At 33.5% G+C, this 18,120-nt stretch overlaps 2 protein-coding genes across 2 annotated transcripts; both read left to right on the top strand.

Moving 5' to 3' along the window:
• Positions 1-620: 620 nt before the first annotated feature.
• On the top strand, positions 621-9,095 carry LOC101252011 (beta-adaptin-like protein C). Its single transcript, XM_004245536.5, has 15 exons — positions 621-894; positions 2,420-2,617; positions 4,233-4,346; positions 4,485-4,735; positions 5,007-5,142; positions 5,253-5,432; positions 5,561-5,653; positions 5,743-5,954; positions 6,035-6,098; positions 6,196-6,375; positions 6,793-6,885; positions 7,145-7,533; positions 7,778-7,967; positions 8,113-8,316; positions 8,574-9,095. The coding sequence occupies exons 1-15, from the start codon at positions 808-810 to the stop codon at positions 8,871-8,873; spliced, it is 2,691 nt and encodes an 896-aa protein (XP_004245584.1). The 5' UTR covers positions 621-807; the 3' UTR covers positions 8,874-9,095.
• Positions 9,096-13,644: 4,549 nt separating this feature from the next.
• Positions 13,645-17,293, top strand: LOC101252312 (uncharacterized). Its single transcript, XM_004245537.5, has 7 exons — positions 13,645-13,941; positions 15,461-16,004; positions 16,120-16,267; positions 16,358-16,488; positions 16,644-16,706; positions 16,793-16,861; positions 16,949-17,293. Exons 2-7 carry the CDS (start codon positions 15,813-15,815, stop codon positions 17,021-17,023), a joined length of 678 nt encoding a protein of 225 aa, XP_004245585.1. The 5' UTR covers positions 13,645-13,941; positions 15,461-15,812; the 3' UTR covers positions 17,024-17,293.
• Positions 17,294-18,120: the final 827 nt, after the last annotated feature.

Raw genomic sequence — 18,120 nt, 5'->3', positions numbered from 1 at the left:
TTAAAAAAATTATAATATAATATAAAACAAAGTTAGATAAAAGAAATGTGATGTGATATTATTTTGTTAGAAAAGCTAGTTGCGGAAGGGAGCGAAGGTATGTTATTTTTTATCTTCTTTATTTTATATTTTTCGTAATAACTTCTTTTTCTTATTCTTTTATTTATAATATTTTATAAGAAATAATTTTAGCATAGGTATATATAACTAATACAAGTATTATTAATATATTCTAATCAATGTTAATATGTTTCTATCAAACTCACTTATTTGCCCTTAAAATGAACATCATACTATGACCTTCATTTTAAGGGCAAATAGACACAACTTCATACGTTCATTAAATTTATAATAACTTAAGTATGAAATTAATAAAATATAGTGTAAATATATTAAAAAAACATTAAAATAAACTTCTCTAACATTTTTATAAAGGAAAGGCTAAAAATAACTCTTTATTAACAAACCAATAAGATTACATTGCATTGAAAAAATTTTCTAATTCACTAAAAAACTTCTTATATGCAAACATAATATATAATGTAAATAAAGATTTTATTATTAAAAAAGAAAACAAGGAAGAAGATTTTATTTTTTTTATAAATATAAAAAAAATGTCTTTTGTTATTGACTCGGGCATAGAAAGTTCCCCCGGTTTACAACCGGTTTGATTTAGCCACCGGTTCAATACCACATTTTCCTGCTTTTAATTTTGACGACAACCATTCCGTTTCAGTTTTTTTCCTCTTTCTCTGCTGTGTTCTCTCCACCGGCAGCTTCACCGACTGTCCGATTCCGATCAAAGAAATGAGCGGTCACGATTCAAAGTACTTCTCTACTACGAAGAAGGGAGAAATCCCTGAGCTCAAAGAAGAACTCAATTCTCAGTACAAGGTAACCAAAACTCTCCTATTGAAGTTAATTCCATTCATATCGAGCCTGCGAAGAAACTCGAGTTTTCTAGATTTATGAGCTTAGCATTGATCCGATTTAATGAAATCTATGAATTTACTTTGTCATTTTGAATGGTGATTTGAGATAGCCGTGGTCAGATCTGGCTAGTTTACGCATTTGATTTGTGCTGGAAGTCTCACCAGTCCTCGCTTGTTTGGTTTGATCTATATTTGATTTTCTGAATGTGAATTTATGTTTAGTTTTGAGGTCATATTGAAATATACAGCATTTCCGTGGTATGTTTATGAAATTGGGGAAGTTATTGGACCTTCATGGAATGGTATAGCTATTGAAACCGGGGAGTCATGTTTAATCAGGATTTGCATGTAGTTTCACGATTTGATTAGGTGAAGGAGCCTCACAAGTCTCCATTTGCTTGGTTGATCTCAACAATTTTTAGATGTGAATTTATGCATATTCAGTGTCTCAAATTTTTATGTTTGATTTTTAGGGATACTGGAATTTACTGCATTCTCTCTGTGATGCTTATGGAATAGGGGACGTCACTGAAATGATTATCGAAAAGAGTAGTTTGTGAAATCGGAGAACTATGCTTAATAGGGAATGATATTCAGTTTGTATAATATCTTGAAAGAGTCTCACAAGTTTTCATTTGTTGGAGTGATCTCATATGTGAATTATGCTTAATCAGGGTTTGTATTTAGTTTTAATGACCGTTTAAATTACTGCATTTTCAGCGTGATGTTTATGAAATTGGTGATAGTAAATCTTATTGGGTGGAAGAGGGATTACTTATGGTTGAAATTCGCTTTGTTAAGGAGTTTGGTGAATCTTCATTTGTGTGGTTGATATCAATAATTTAGGCGGTTTGATTCAGTTGAATAAGTTATGAGTGATTTTATATTTGGTTTCACTGTCTTATTGATAATGTATTTAGTTTAGATGCTTGTCAAATCTGTATCGAAGTGAATAGTACTCATTCATCAGTAGTTCTGATTGAATAGAATAGATTTTATGATTTGAATCCTATTGAAATTACTATATATATTCTGTAGGATGCTTGTAAACTGGGGTGTAACTGAAATTGTTACCGGACACTATTTAAGCTGTTCGGTTGTTAGAAATTTGTGGACATCAGAATGCAGTTCCATTATTGGCACGATCTTTATGGGTTTGGTTGAAAACACTACTTTTTCATTGAAGTGTTCGTAGAAACTAGATTGTCTGCATATTTGATGAAATATAACTTCTCTCTCTTTTTATATGTGTACTTATCATTTTTAAAACTGGTTGATTCTGGTCATTGTAGACATATTTAGTTGAAAAGTTGTTGCTATAACAATGAACTCAACATTTTTGTTCTTAAATTTTACTGAATTGAATTATAACATCATTCAATCATGGCTAAGTTGTGTTTCAAGTCACGAGGCTTTTCTTTGCAGCCTTGCCATCCCGTATTATTTTGGAAATTTCGTAGCTGCTTATATATCTGTATGGAATGCAGGACAAGAGAAAAGATGCTGTCAAAAAGGTCATTGCTGCTATGACCGTTGGGAAAGATGTTTCTTCACTGTTCACAGATGTTGTTAATTGCATGCAAACAGAGAATTTGGAGTTGAAGAAGCTTGTATACTTGTATCTAATCAATTATGCTAAAAGCCAGCCTGATCTTGCTATTCTTGCCGTAAATACGTTTGTGAAGGTATTCCCGTGATGAAACTCGTCTTTAATCATTTGTCTTATATAAATGTTTGTGGTTTTATTCTTCTTATTACGTGCTGATTTGTTCTTTATATGTCAATCTTCACCTGTATGGGTATGAGCGTACGACAATAAAAGCTTCAGCTTTAATTATAAATAGAGAAGTATTCAGTAATATTTCTATTTCTTTTGAGTGATGTAATACAATGAATCTTGAATGTCCATGGTACTCCTTTACCCGGTCTTTACTGAGAATTGAGATCGAAGGGGCTTTCCAATCTGATCCAACCCCTGTGTATACCATTTTTGTTTTTCCATAGACCATAAAGTTCTCCGCTCTTCAATTAGTACCCCTTTTCTTTATCAGAAATTCTTATTAGTTTCTCTGCTTTATTGTATTGCTGGTAGTGATGCCTAGTAATTGGACAGAAACCCAAAGGCATGGAAAATTGTTAAACAAAAGAGTGGGAGATGGAACATTTAAGACTACAATTGTTTAATTTGTTTCTAAAAAGGCAACTCATTGTATAATTATAATCTACTGAGAAGAGATCTTGGACCTTGTGTAAGCCTTGGCCGAGATGAAGGTTTTTCTACGATCTCCCAGATAATGAATCATCATGTAACTTATGTTTCTTCATAAGTAATGAACTCAGTCCTTTCAATTTAAGATAGGTTGAAATAAAGGCAGTTAAATAAAGATATGATGAATGAACGAGAGGTTCTGTATTATAGTATTTTTTCCCCTTCTTTTGTGTTCTCTGGACAACAGTATTGTTCATACCAGTCTAGGGGAAGATCACCTGATCTACTGACGTCTAATACTTCCCACAACACAATTAGTAGATAACTCTGTCAAGCAAAGTTAAAACGGATCGAAGTCTTCACGTAATGCCACATGTGCGAAGATCAGAACGTTGGTCCCAGATTGTCTCTCCAGCTCTTCACACGCATGATTCTTGGGACTAGAACAATTCCTTTTCCTTGCTTAAAGGACCTGTTTATCCCTGCCTCTTTCACAACGAAAAGCTTTTCCAATCCGAGTAGGACATAATGTCTTGCAGCAGTCTGACTATCAAGGAAGCAATAAAGAAGTAAGAACTTTTTGGGCTGTCCAACATGGTATTAGCTGTTGTCCAACCTGTGCAGTTTGGATTTGACTTGAGTATAACTGCACTGCACAACCTAGTACCTGCGATTCCTAGCGTATTAGAGTTTTAAACATATGTGTTTAGTTAATTTGGTTCCTTTGAGTTGTGTATATCCATGTGGATTTTATAAGGGATTCAAAAGGGGTTTATAAAGGTCTTCAGCTACTTCTGGTTATAAAAAAGCTCATTAGTTACTTTACCCTTTTTTTTATGGTTTTTAGTTGAATGTTCAAATTATTTGCATTTACATATCATATTTTGGGTACAATTTAAAAAAATTTCCCATTTGTCATCTCTCTCTAGTTGATGGAGCATTGCATGGTAACAATTTGGTTTGCAGAAACATAATACTTCCTGATCGTACAGATGTTTCTTCTTAATAATTTTGAATTGGTTTCCTTGCTGCGCTAGCATGTTTCTTCTGATATTTTTTTAATGACATGCTGTATTTTGCACTTTTTGCAGGATTCGCAAGACCCAAATCCTTTAATTCGTGCTTTGGCTGTACGGACTATGGGATGCATTCGTGTTGACAAGATCACCGAGTATTTATGTGATCCCCTCCAACGTTGCCTAAAGGTGAATTCACAAGCCTCTCTTTCCCTACCTGCTCCTAGTTTTGAAGTTGGATCTTCTTGATTGATTGAAGATGGTATGGAACATAACAGTGCATTATGTTTTCTAACTAAACAATATACTCTGCACTCTTTCCATCAGGATGATGATCCTTATGTTCGTAAGACAGCAGCTATCTGTGTTGCTAAGCTCTATGACATAAATGCCGAACTTGTGGAAGATAGGGGCTTTTTGGATGCTCTCAAGGACTTAATATCTGACAATAATCCGATGGTTGTTGCAAATGCTGTTGCGGCTCTTGCAGAAATTCAAGAAAGCAGTAGCAGGCCCATCTTTGAGATCACCAGCCATACACTTTCAAAGCTTCTAACTGCTCTGAATGAATGCACTGAGTAAGCCTGTCCAATACTAATGCTGCTACCTTTGTCAATGTAAAATGTGCTAGGGTTTGGCAAATCATCTAACTTGTAAACATTAGTTGGCATGCCACAGGACAATACATTTTCTTCATGTTATTGTTTGATTTGCTTTGTTGTCTACGAGATGCTACTTTATGGATTGTTTTCTATTACCTCATCTTAATATGCTTTTAAATCTTTTTGTTAGAAGTTGTTAGTGCTTTGCTCCTTTGTTTATTAGTGTGATAATTATCTCTGGATATAGGTGGGGTCAAGTGTTTATACTGGATGCTCTGTCAAAGTACAAAGCAGCTGATGCTCGTGAAGCTGAAAACATAGTGGAGCGAGTCACTCCACGATTACAGCATGCAAATTGTGCTGTTGTTCTTTCAGCTGTAAAGGTTGGATTGTTTCCTTCCTTTTTCACAAACTTTTTTAAAAAATTATGCTTCTGCATGATTAGCATTGCCAAATTAGACATTTCATCAATAGTTATTATCTGGCGTTGCAGATGATACTCCAACAGATGGAACTCATCACCAGCACTGATGTAGTTCGAAACCTTTGTAAAAAGATGGCTCCTCCTCTTGTAACGTTGCTTTCAGCAGAGCCTGAAATTCAGTATGTTGCGTTAAGGAACATAAACCTCATTGTACAAAAGCGTCCGACAATTCTTGCACATGAAATCAAGGTATTTTTTGTGGTGTTGCCTGGCACTTGCAAGATTGGCAACAAAACCTCTATTTCCTTAGCACTGTTGGACCTATCTGTAACTAAAAGGACAACTAAGATTTGCTTCTAATATTGTTCTGTTGCTAGGTATTCTTTTGCAAGTATAATGATCCTATATATGTGAAAATGGAGAAGTTAGAAATTATGATAAAACTTGCTTCAGACAGAAACATAGACCAGGTAAATCCTCTGTGCTTTTGATTCAGTTCAGTTCCTCTGATATAGGTTCTTGCGTGTTGCATCATTAAGTGTGGTTTATATGTTTTTAGGTGCTATTGGAGTTCAAAGAATATGCTACTGAAGTAGACGTTGACTTTGTCAGAAAAGCTGTCCGTGCTATTGGCCGCTGTGCCATCAAATTAGAGAGGGCAGCGGAACGCTGTATCAGTGTCCTGCTTGAATTGATCAAGATAAAAGTAAACTATGTTGTTCAAGAAGCTATTATAGTAATTAAGGACATTTTCAGAAGATATCCTAACACGTAAGTTTCGTCGAAGTCTAATATGCTAAAGTTGAGTTCTGGTCTTTTATTTATTGTTTGGTTCTGGCTTTCTTTTTCAGCTATGAGTCCATAATTGCTACTCTTTGCGAGAGTTTGGACACGCTAGATGAGCCAGAGGCAAAGGTAAGATAAGATCTTTCTAGGAGCTGGCTCCGGGAAGTTGTTGGGTCTACAATCTGTTCACAGATTTTGTTAACTGCCTCTGTCTCTTTGTTGACAGGCATCAATGATCTGGATTATCGGTGAGTATGCTGAAAGAATTGATAATGCAGATGAGCTCCTTGAAAGCTTTTTGGAGAGTTTCCCTGAGGAACCTCCCCAAGTGCAATTGCAGTTGCTGACAGCAACAGTCAAACTCTTCCTCAAGAAGCCAACTGAAGGACCACAACAAATGATCCAGGTACTTCTTGTTGCCATATCATCAAGTGATCCCGTGTAATATTATGCAATATGTCAAGTTGCATTCTGCTTATCAATAATAGGAAAGAATCCAATCTAGCTTTCTAGTCAATAAGTTCTTCAATTTTGTACTTCCATTTCACTCAGCCTTCTTATTAAGACCAAAAAACTTGATAAATTATCCTCTCTATGTAGGAACTTTGATATGCTCCGTCTATATAGACCATAACTAAAAAATAGGATGACATGTTGAATTTCTAAATGTAGAGTAATGAGTGTAAAAAGTAATGTATCTTGAAAAAATGTTTTTAAAAGTGTAAAGCACAAAAAAGTGACCAGCATCTTTTTGTTTATTAATTTGTTTAATTTTTTTTAATAAAGCTGATACTCTACTTATGTCCTTGCTCAATGCTCATAGGTGGTTTTAAATAATGCCACTGTGGAGACTGACAATCCAGACTTGCGAGATCGTGCATACATTTATTGGCGTCTTCTCTCAACTGATCCTGAGGTACGCCAAGCAAATGCTTCACTTTTCTTTGGGCTGTCTGATGAACCTTTCTAATTTCTTCAGTATGGAAGCTCTACCTTCAATTTAAAGAAAGACTTGCTGTCTTTCGGGTGATAGTTGATATAATTCATCATATTTCCCCGTGGCTTCTTTATTCTTTGCTGGCTGCTGCTAGATATGTTTATGAGTATGTACATAGTTCTGGGATTAAGTTGATCTCTGGATGTCTAGTTATTGCAATCTCCTTTGTATATTGCAGGCAGCTAAAGATGTTGTGCTAGCTGAAAAGCCCGTGATTAGTGATGATTCAAACCAACTTGATCCTTCTCTCCTTGATGAACTTCTTTCCAACATTGCTACTTTATCCTCTGTCTATCATAAGCCTCCAGAAGCATTTGTCACTCGTGTGAAGACCACTCAGAAAACTGAAGAGGAAGATTATCCGGAGGCAGGTGAACAGAGCTATTCCGATTCTCCTGCTCGTGTTGCAGATAGTGGTGCGTCACCGCCAGCTAGTTCAGCTAATCCTCAGCATCCTGCATCAAGGCAACCAGCTGCACCTGCAGCGCTGCCTGATTTACTTGACCTTGGCATGGATAACAGCGGTAGTGCTATTGTGTCAGTTGATCAGCCTGCAAGCCCAGCTGGGTATGTACAGTTTGTCTGCAATAGTACTATAAAGAATGTTCTCGCAATCTCTTTGAAGGTCACAAATATAATGATTAAAAGCTGAATTCTTGCAATACTGAATCTAAATTTATATATGCAAAAAGGAATTCTGCTTCATTTCTTTTTTGTCAAAAGGATCTGCGCTCCTGTTAGTTTGACATTTTTCAAACTTTTTTGAGATATCATCGTGAAAACACTTACAGAGAACTGACTTCTACTGCAGCCCTCCGTTACCTGTCGTATTGCCAGCATCTAGTGGTCAAGGTTTACAAATCAGTGCCCAACTGATACGGAGAGACGGGCAGGTATTTTACAGCATGATGTTTGAGAACAATTCACAGGTTCCTCTTGATGGCTTCATGATTCAGTTTAATAAAAACACATTTGGTCTTGCTGCCGGTGGACAACTCCAAGTGAGTATTATATGCCACTTCCATCTGCAGTCTTTTTAGAAAGTATTTATGTTATTATCCAGTATAAGAGGAAGATCTGATTATAGACCCTTCTGTGAATTTGACTTCTCTTTGATTGTTTACTTTGACGTCTTGTGCTCAATAGGTTCCTCAATTGCTACCTGGGACATCTGCAAGCACTCTCTTGCCGATGGTTTTGTTCCAGAACATTTCCCCTGGCCCTGCAAATACCCTTTTACAGGTTGCGATTAAAAATAACCAACAGCCAGTATGGTATTTCAATGATAAAATCTATTTCCATGTACTTTTTACGGAGGATGGGAGGATGGAGCGCTCCACTTTTCTTGAGGTAACATACATTGTTGAATTTTTATCTAGATCTATGTATTGACTGTTATTTGGTGTTGAGGTATTGATTGATTGGGATTGATGGCATTGTATGTGTGAGTTTCGGCTTTGATTTTTTCACCTCAGAGTGATCAGTTAAAAAGTATCAGCCTCTTTTATTCTATCTGCATTAGTTTATTGCATTGCCGATTGTTTTGACAACCACGTAAGCAAGTTGGGTGGGTGCTTAACCTTGTATCTTTTTTGCTTCTTTACCAGACTTGGAAATCACTTCCTGATTCAAATGAGGTATCAAGGGACTTCCCAGCATCTGTTATCAATAGCGTTGAAACAACCCTTGATCGTCTAGCTGCATCAAACATGTTCTTTATAGCTAAGCGCAAACATGCTAACCAAGAGGTGTTGTATCTTTCTGCCAAGATCCCCCGAGGAATCCCTTTCTTGATCGAACTTACAGCAGTTATCGGAACCCCTGGTGTCAAATGTGCCATCAAAACTCCAAGCCCTGAAATGGCTCCTCTCTTCTTTGAAGCCGTCGAGACTTTGCTCAAGAGTTGATAAGTTTGCTACTTATCCCATCTCCCTTTATTTATATCCCCTGTAATTTTGTTTTTGGTACACGTCTTATATTTTTGCTCTTATTAATTAGCTTGAGTTTCCAGGTTTGAACTGTTAATTCATGCTTCATCCTATGTTCAGAGCTTGTTATTATAGTTTTTTTTTTTTTGATATTGCACGAAACTTCACTATTTTTCAGCTGTATGGAATGTATCTTAGAAATTTTTCTTTTTTTTTTTTGTAGCCTCTTTATACTTTGTTTAAACTGAAGATTGTCGATTTCATTTGTATCTGAGCAGACACAACATTACGTTTTTCTGTTATAACTTGTATACATTGGAAATTAAATCTCCAATTCAATTTCAAACATTTTCACCATATTGTATATGAAAATCTTAATATTTTGTATTTTATTTCAAAAATTATTATGTGACTTTTATCCCGCCAATCAAAAGACCCCCACCATTATTTTTTAAAATCCTTTTCCCACCTTATTCATGGGTCAAATTTTAAACAATTGTATTATACGCGACGACACCAGATCTTTAAGGTGGATTGAAAATGACTTGCTACTTAATCCTATTGGATATTTATATATGGTATTTAATAAAAGGTCATAATAATTTTAAATGTTACTCTTTTTCTTTTCGATTTTTTTTTATTTGAAATTTGGTTGAGCAATCAACTGACACCATGTTATATATATTTATAGTATGTTGGTTTGGTTAGTTTTTTTTTTTTAATTAAATATTCATGCCACTACAAAAATCCAAGTGTCTCTTCTCCAACTCCTTTTGGGACCATTTTGTGGGTAGTATTTCGACCAATATATTGCTTGGTATTCTTGTTTATATCGTTGATTTCAAATTTAAATTTTTTAAAAGTATTTATCAAAGATAAATCAAAAATAATTTCTATAATTTTTTTCAGATTTCACTTATTTATTTACGTTAAATTTGTTGTATATTATTTCTACCAATATAACTACTTACACTTGAAAAAAACAAAAGTAAGAACATTTTGATGAATTTTCTAAAGGTTTGCCCAATCATTCAAAGTTCTTTTCCCTCTCTAAGTTGAATTTTTGAAATATGGAGTACATAAAAAGCCAACTAAAATTTCCCTCGTCACATGAAATGAAATTGTATTTGAATTAGTAGAATCTAGAAGCTTGAAAAATAGGTATTGAGATTCCTTGATATATTTAGGAGAGATAAATGAGCAATTTGAGCTAAATTTAAACAAATTGATAAAAAAAGAGTTAGTGTCTAGTTCTATCCAAAATGTTATTTAGATTAATAATTTTTTATGACGATTAGCTAAACAATAATATACACGAAAAAAATGTGTAAGTATATCAAAATGTCATTTTTAAAAAATCTAAATTGTAAGCGACTATAGAAGATCATCTCCTCGTTCATGTGTTTTATTTGTATATGTAAAAGTTATTATTATTGGCCTAGTTTATTACCTAATCTTGAATTGTTTTTATTGTGTTTATGTTCTTGTATACTTTTTTTTACCCTTTTTTTTCTTATTTGTAATCTAAAATCTGATTTGGATTCCAAAATTTCTTTTTCAGATTCCCAAAAACTGAAAAAAGATATTGAAAAATCCCCCTACATTTTTTTGTAAAACAAACAACAAAATATTTTTTTTAAAAAAAAATTGTTGTAGCTTTAACCTTTGTACTCTATTGTTTTAACTATATATATATATATATATATATATATTCTAGTCCGTTCATAAATAAACATAGTCAATTGATACACCTGTAAAATGAATACTATATTACATGTACATATTGCTCCATCATGAAGTGGATTTTCTTTACATTCGTTTTATTTTATCGTTGGCTAAGTCTAAATATACGTCTTTCAAAATTACATTTTTCGTTTTTTTTTATTTTAGTTCTATCACTTCTTCATCGTAACATCTTTACTCACCATAATTCCACACATGTTAAGTAGTTATATTTGTAAATTGACGCAAGTCTTATCGATCCATTTTAATAAATCTTATTTCATTTTATTCTCGAGAGATAAAATTAAATACACTCATTCATTGTGAAATCAAAAAAATTGTAACAAAAAAACATTCTCAAAAGGAAAAAATAGTTAGATACACTAATTATATCATCACCTATATTTTTATAATATTACGCATTTTATCACTAATTATGATTTTGCTATCATATATCGAAGAAAATACACTTAAATACATGCATTACAGTCAAATACACTTAAATAAGAGAGTGAGGTATGCGTGATTCGTTATGCTCTCAGATACACCCCTATCTATATATGTATCTAGTGTACTTTGAATGTATTTGGGATACCATCGAGCGAGATCTGTCATGAATCGTCCACTTGAATATAATGTATCTAAATAAAATTATACATAATTTTATCCTCATATCTCAGAGATACATATAGCTGAATATACTTAAACGCACTATAATTTAATAAAATACGTAATTACAACTAAAATATATCTAAATAATTACTTTCGGATAAGCTAATGAATACGTCCCCCTTTAAAAAATACACCACAAATTGTTTAAAAATTATTGTACAAGTATTAAAAGTCAAACACTATACAATATTCAAAAAGAACACAAATTAAACTAGTGTACAAAAAGCATAACCAAATAAATAAATATTATACACAAGTAGTACAAAATAAATAAATAAAAATATTATACAAAAGTAGTACAAAAATAAATAAAATACGGAAATCACTACCCATATTACGACTAAACGACACAAAAAAGTAATTGCAGAGCATGTGGGTTATGGGCCCCACTTTTATTTACTCCAAATTGGGTCCCACAATAGTGACGTGGGGTCCTTAGTCTGGGTCCCACCTTAAATGCGTTTTATTTATTTTTTTTCTAAAAATAATTTTGTGCGCTCCAGCTGCCTCGAAAAACGAGCGGATTTCAAATCTATATTCAAATTTAATTAATAAAAAAAATTTGAAAAAAATTAAAGGTACAAATAGTTGTGCATCAAGGTACAAACGATTTATACTTTTGGTTAATGTTGGGATAAGATCCGACAGCTGTATTTTTACTGACACGTGTCCGTTTTAATTATTTTTCCCTCTCTTTATTTTTGAACCGGCTTAAGCTTGGCTCGGCTTATGAGCTTGGAATGTGAAATTACTTTTATGCACTTGGTAAATAAAAAACGATGTTGTTAGGTGAGTATCTTTGATAGTTGATGCAGTTGCCGGAGATGTACCAGACAAGGTCGATATTTATTTCGAGATTCGATTAATCTTAATATAAGATAATAAGTATATTTTTTTTGAATTTTCAAGTATGAAATTGTTTTTGTTAGAGAGTGTCTTCATTATGAGATTGTTCGGCATGAATTCAAATTTAGTCAGATTTAAACGTAGATTTATGAGTCGTTTACTATTTTGCCCCAATATGAAATTGTCCGATATGAATTCAAAATTTAGTTAAACTTCAATACGATATCATGAAGACTGTAGTAGAATGATAAGTTTTCTTTCATCTTAAATCAGATTCTCGTAGTGGAGTCATTTTGGATACAACGAGTGTTTTACCTGCAATGTGAGACTGTCCGACGCGAATACAAATTCAATCAGGACTTAAATGTGGGATTCAATGTAGGTATACTCAATGATTTGTTACTCTGATGTGACGTATATACAGTCGTCTTTGTTAGACGGCGTTTTACTTATCCCAATATGGAACTGTCCGATACGAATTCAAGTTTAATCAAATTTTAATGTAGTGTATACAAAGCTATCTTTATTAAAGAGTGTCTTTGTTAAAACACATTGTACTCGTCCTTATATGAGACTGTCTGTCGCGAAGTTAAATTCAATCGAACTTTAATATGAATATATAAAATTATTTTCGTTAAAAGTGTTTACTCCTAACGTGAGACTGTTCAGCACGATCTACATTTAATTTTAATATGAATATTAAATATAAATTTAAAATATATAAATAAATTTAATTAGGGATGAATTAAAATTTTAACGTGTCCTTTCACATAATGAATGTTAACACTATTATTTTGACATTATCAACTTTTTGATTTTCACCTTATTAATGTTTGGTATAAGGTCTGGACTTGGTAGTGATCCAAAATATTATTTTCATTCAACATTTACTTTATAATTAGTTACTGATTTTTGTTGGAGACCTAAACCTGTTATTAGGAGAATGTGCTCTTTATTTGTAACTGTTTTTTGGTTGGTTAATTTAATAGTTTATATTAGTTATCAAAAATAAGAATGACAAAACGCAAGAAGTTGCATGAATATATAAGACTAATTTTACAACGGATATAGAGCATCAGATTACAATTTGTTTAGTCACCTTTTTTGGTAATAGTTCGACCTTTTTTACTACTTATTACATCTAACATTTAACATCTCATACCTCCGACACCAATGCATCCATGTCCAAATCACCTCGATTTTACTTTCTTCATTTCGTTAATCACGAAAGTCACTTTCGCTTTATCCAAAAATATGTCATCCCAACACTATAAATAAATTCTCGACTAACCAACAATCCGTCCCCTGCGATAAAATCTATTTAATAATCGTTGTACGACAAAAATTTAAAAGAAAACAGCTCCAAACCAGGAAACATAAACTTATTGAATTGTCCCTTTCAAAAAGCCTCGGATTCCTTTGTACACATACAATCTTTCGGCTCAACACTCAACCGACTCCGAGCCGAGCCGATTAAGCCGCTTAATATCCAAACCGGCTTCATGAGACAAGGAAGAAAAAGCCAAGTTACCGTACAAGTGGGTCTCTATCTCTTTCTCTCTCCTCTCTCTTCTTTTTTAGCAGCAGAAGAAGAAGCAGGTCGTTTCCATTCCAATGGCAGTTGTGAAGCATTTACTGTATGTGTTTTCTCTCTCTAGAAACTACTGCAAAAAACGGATCACTTTCTCTCTCTAGATTACTCGGAATTTTGTGTTCAAAACAGTTTACATTTCAGTGGAATCTGATTACGAAATTCAATCTGCTGCCTCGGTATTCTGAATCAACTGTATTTGCATTTCAAACTGAGGTAACGTAAGCAGTGTTGATGGATTTGACGTGTTTGAATTATTTTTTTTTTGGTATAGTTTGTTTTGATATGTGTGTTTTACGCAATGTGGAAAAAACTTTTTTTTTTCATCTTTTTCAAATTGGAATAATTAATAATTCGGTGTTCTTTCTGATTTGCTGATTTTTTTTGTTTGAATTTGATGAATGGATTCGGCATGATTGATAGGTTTTGATAGATTTTGAGTTTCAGTTTTTTTTTTTTTTGAAATTTTACGTTGAAAAAATTTATTCTTCTTCTCTTTTTTTTACTTTGAGATTAATGATTATGAGCTCTTATCTAATTTTGCAGTGTTTTTTGTTGAACGGATTTCAGCATGATTGATTGGTTTGAGTGTCAGTTTTTTGAAGTTTTACATTTGATTTTTGCTTCTTTTTTTTTTCACTTTGAAATTCATTTGTGAGCTTTTTCTCTAATTGTGAGCTTTTTGTTTGAGTCTACTGAATTTGTTCAACGGATTTCAGCATGATTGCTTGGTTTGAGTGTCAGTTTTTTTTTTTTTAAAGTTTTACATTGGGAAATTGAATTTTTTCTCTAATTTGAAGTATTTTTGTTTGAATCTACTGAGTTTGTTGAACGGATTTCAACATGATTGCGTCACTTTTTTGAAATTTTACATTGAGTAATTAAGTTTTTTTCTCTAATTTGCAGTTTTTTTGTTCGAATTTGTTGAACGGATTCAACATGATTGCTTGATTGAGTGTCACTTTTTAGAAGTTTTACATTGGGATTTTTGTTTTTCCTTTTCACTTCGAAATTAATACTTATGAGTTCTTCTCTAATTTGCAGTATTTTTGTTCAAATCTACCGAATTTGTTGAACTATTTCAACATGATTGCTTGCTTTATTGTTAATTTTTTTTAAAGTTTTACATTGGGAAACTGATTTTTTTGTAGTCACATCAACTATTCTCATTTTGTAGTGAACATTATTGATTGCTTGAGTTTTAGTTTGTTTGATCTTCAATTCAATGAGAAAATACTTTTTTTGTTGTTATTTTTTTCAATTTTTTTGTCACTATTTGATACTTTATTGCATTGAGAAAAGTCCAATTTTCCCAGTCTAAATAAACAATTCTTAGCTCTTCTAAGCTTTGCATTTTTATTAATTTTAATTGTCTTTTTCAAGTGGAAAACTTTCTTCAAATCAAATTTAAATTAACTAAGAAGGATTTTTATTGCTCATTTTGATTGAAATGGATATGCTTTAGAAATAATGCATGTATAAATTATTATTATTTTTTATAGGCAGTAGATTTTAATGGATCATGCATTCTTGCATTTATTACTCATGCTGAATCCGTGACTTGCAGAAATTTAATTGCTTGTTAGCTCATAGCATTCAACATTCCATATGAAATATCGTGTCAGTCTATCAGATCTTAAACATCACTCTCTTTTTGTGTCTGTATGTATGGCTGTATGAAAATGCCTTATTTGGTGGCTACCTTTTTGACATTCTTGATCATCGCTTTTTTCAGGATTTTCGTTTGGCTTGATTGATTCTGGTTCTTGAAACTTTAGATAGTGTCGATTGAGAGGTGAATCGCGTTCTTAGGACTGGAGATTGAATAGAAAGGTATCTGAATTGAGATTGTTGGGGTTTTGTTCTGTACCGGAAAAGTTGAAGTTTTATCTGTTACCAAGTCGGCTGTTATTGGGGATTTGTTATTTCATTGTCTGATCGTGATGAGGAGGAGCAAGGGAGAAAGAATTAGTCACTATATAGAATTCTGTAGTTTGGTTCCAGAGTACCAGTAGCTGATTCAATTCTGATTTCTGTTGCTATCTCAATTGGGGTCACTGATTTAGTTAGTTGTTGAGACGAGTAAAATGCTGGAGACTCAGTTATGTCCTACTCGGGTGTTATCACCTTTCCGCGAAGAGAGTGGAGATGAGGAGTTGTCTGTACTTCCGAGGCATACCAAAGTTATTGTGACTGGAAACAACAGAACCAAGAGTGTTTTGCTGGGGCTTCAGGGAGTTGTCAAGAAGGCTGTTGGGCTTGGCGGTTGGCATTGGCTGGTGAGTCCTTCATTTTTTTTCGATCGTTTATACTTCCTAATTAACTGTTGAACTGCTATATCCATTTGATTGTGAAATCAGTAGTATTAAACTTGTTTGTCTCAAAACTATGAAGGTCCTGAAAAATGGAGTGGAAGTAAAGCTACAAAGAAATGCTTTGAGTGTGCTTGAGCCTCCCACGGGGGATGAAGAAGAGGACGATTATGACTTTGATGACTCGAGCAGTGGTTCAGAACTTGGTGAAAAAGAAAACCATCATTTCGGTTAGTCCCCATTATCTGAACTTTGTTTTATCAGTTATTCTAATTCCTGAAAAAGGTTTCTTATTTGATTATAATCCTTGTATTTGGAAGCTACTGGTGTCGTATACCGAAAAGTGAGCAAGCCTAGAGTTCGATATACAAGGCCATGGGCCTTATCTGGATCACAAAAGACAATGAACCGTGGCAATTGCAGAGACGTTGAAACGAACTATTTGCAACCGGTAAGCACATAAAGTAGATTTCATCTTGTCCAGTGTTTGAGCTGATGTGGTATTACAGAAACTCAAATGAAATATTTACACAACCATTCTGCGTAGAGTTAGTAGTTTGTGAATTGTGATGGTCTTGCTTAACTGTTTCATTTTCGGATTGTCAGAGGTTGAACTTGGCAAAACTCGGAACTGGTTCATTATGGAGGTACTGGCGAAACTTCAACCTTGTAAGTTCCTGCCAACACGAATCATTTTCAGTGCTCGATCAAACATGTTATACTTCAAGTTAGTAACAGTTTTCGCGTATATGCAGGCACATATTAGCCCTAACCCAACGAAGGAACAACTCCTTAGCGCTGTTCAGCAACACTTCTCGTCACAGGTCTGTTTCATCTTCGTGCTATACTTAACTACATAACTCATCCCCATCTTACTCTAACATGATCCTTCCGATCTTAAATCTTTTCAGCGAGTTGACGAGGTACAAGTAGTGATGGAATTCATCCGCGCAGCCAAGAAACTAAGATCAACTGACACACATTGAGATTTATCGATGATACAGAGGGAAATTTGTGAAGGAGGAAGGTTGGATTATTATCTGTAATATAATGCAATGCATATATAGAGTAAATATTTATGAACCTCTTAACTTAGTTCAGCTAATTATAGAACTCTACTAATAGAGACTGGTGGGAGCTTCTTTGTTAGCTCACTCCCCCAAAATTGTCTCCCGGATCCCTAACCTTGTATGATCCGGCTGCGACCCGGACCCCGACTCCGTTAAATATAAGTGTGAATTTTGTGTTTGAAATTAGTCGAGGCGTGCGGATATTATCATACGAAAGAAAATATCTCAAAACATCATTATTGTTTATATTATCATATGTGATTAAATATGTGGATATGGAAGCCAGGCTGTAAATAGGTGTCACGAGTCAACTATAAGAAGTTGGCAGATGTAGACTCATTAGTGTGGGGTTATATTTTTATTAAATATATCTACCAACCAAATGAAATTTTTTTATATTTGTGCAACCAAACCTAACATTGGCTTTAAAATTACTAATATTATTTGAAGACAGTAAAAGTAAATTAATTATATGAGAGATTGAGAATAGTCCCTTTCTCTTCACGTAATAATATTAAAAGTTGGTACCAAAACAATTCTATTATTGGTCCCTACAAAAGATTTTGTGCAAAAGGGTGAGGAGACTTATTTGGATTTGCTCTATTATTTCTGTTTTAGTGGACCCACTTTGTTCCCCTCACTCTCTACTCAGGTCCACATAAATTGAATTACGAAAAATATCTGAAATTAATCAAAGTTTAGCAACTTCTTTGTTTGGAAATAAAATTTATTTCCAATGGTTACGGTTAGGATTGAGATAATAAAATATCATACGAATTTAGATCTAAAACTTCAATACAATTGTATTTCAATTATTGTAACAATATTTTAATGACTTGATAAACAGTGAATATTTTTTAATTAACAGGTCCTAAAAAAAAAAACCGCACTATTTTTGTATTAAAAAAAATTGTGAGGTGGGAAAGGGATGTATCTGCGTTTGAATTATTTCTTTTTGTGATGAAATTTTCTATGTGAAGTCAAACAGCAAATGGAGTGTAAATTCATATTTA

Source organism: Solanum lycopersicum, chromosome 8, assembly GCF_036512215.1.
Source record: "Solanum lycopersicum chromosome 8, SLM_r2.1".
In the NCBI taxonomy this organism is placed as follows: Eukaryota; Viridiplantae; Streptophyta; class Magnoliopsida; order Solanales; family Solanaceae; genus Solanum; species Solanum lycopersicum.
The sequence above is the reverse complement of the archived record's forward strand: the minus strand, read 5'-3'. Positions and strand labels throughout refer to the sequence as shown.

Coding starts and splice junctions, on each gene's coding strand:
- LOC101252312 (XM_004245537.5), top strand. CDS start 15,813: ATGCTGGAGACTCAGTTATGTCCTACTCGGGTGTTATCACCTTTCCGC. Junction 16,005..16,119: donor TTGGCGGTTGGCATTGGCTG/GTGAGTCCTTCA, acceptor AAAACTATGAAG/GTCCTGAAAAATGGAGTGGA. Junction 16,268..16,357: donor AAAAGAAAACCATCATTTCG/GTTAGTCCCCAT, acceptor TGTATTTGGAAG/CTACTGGTGTCGTATACCGA.
- LOC101252011 (XM_004245536.5), top strand. CDS start 808: ATGAGCGGTCACGATTCAAAGTACTTCTCTACTACGAAGAAGGGAGAA. Junction 895..2,419: donor AACTCAATTCTCAGTACAAG/GTAACCAAAACT, acceptor TATGGAATGCAG/GACAAGAGAAAAGATGCTGT. Junction 4,347..4,484: donor CCCTCCAACGTTGCCTAAAG/GTGAATTCACAA, acceptor TCTTTCCATCAG/GATGATGATCCTTATGTTCG.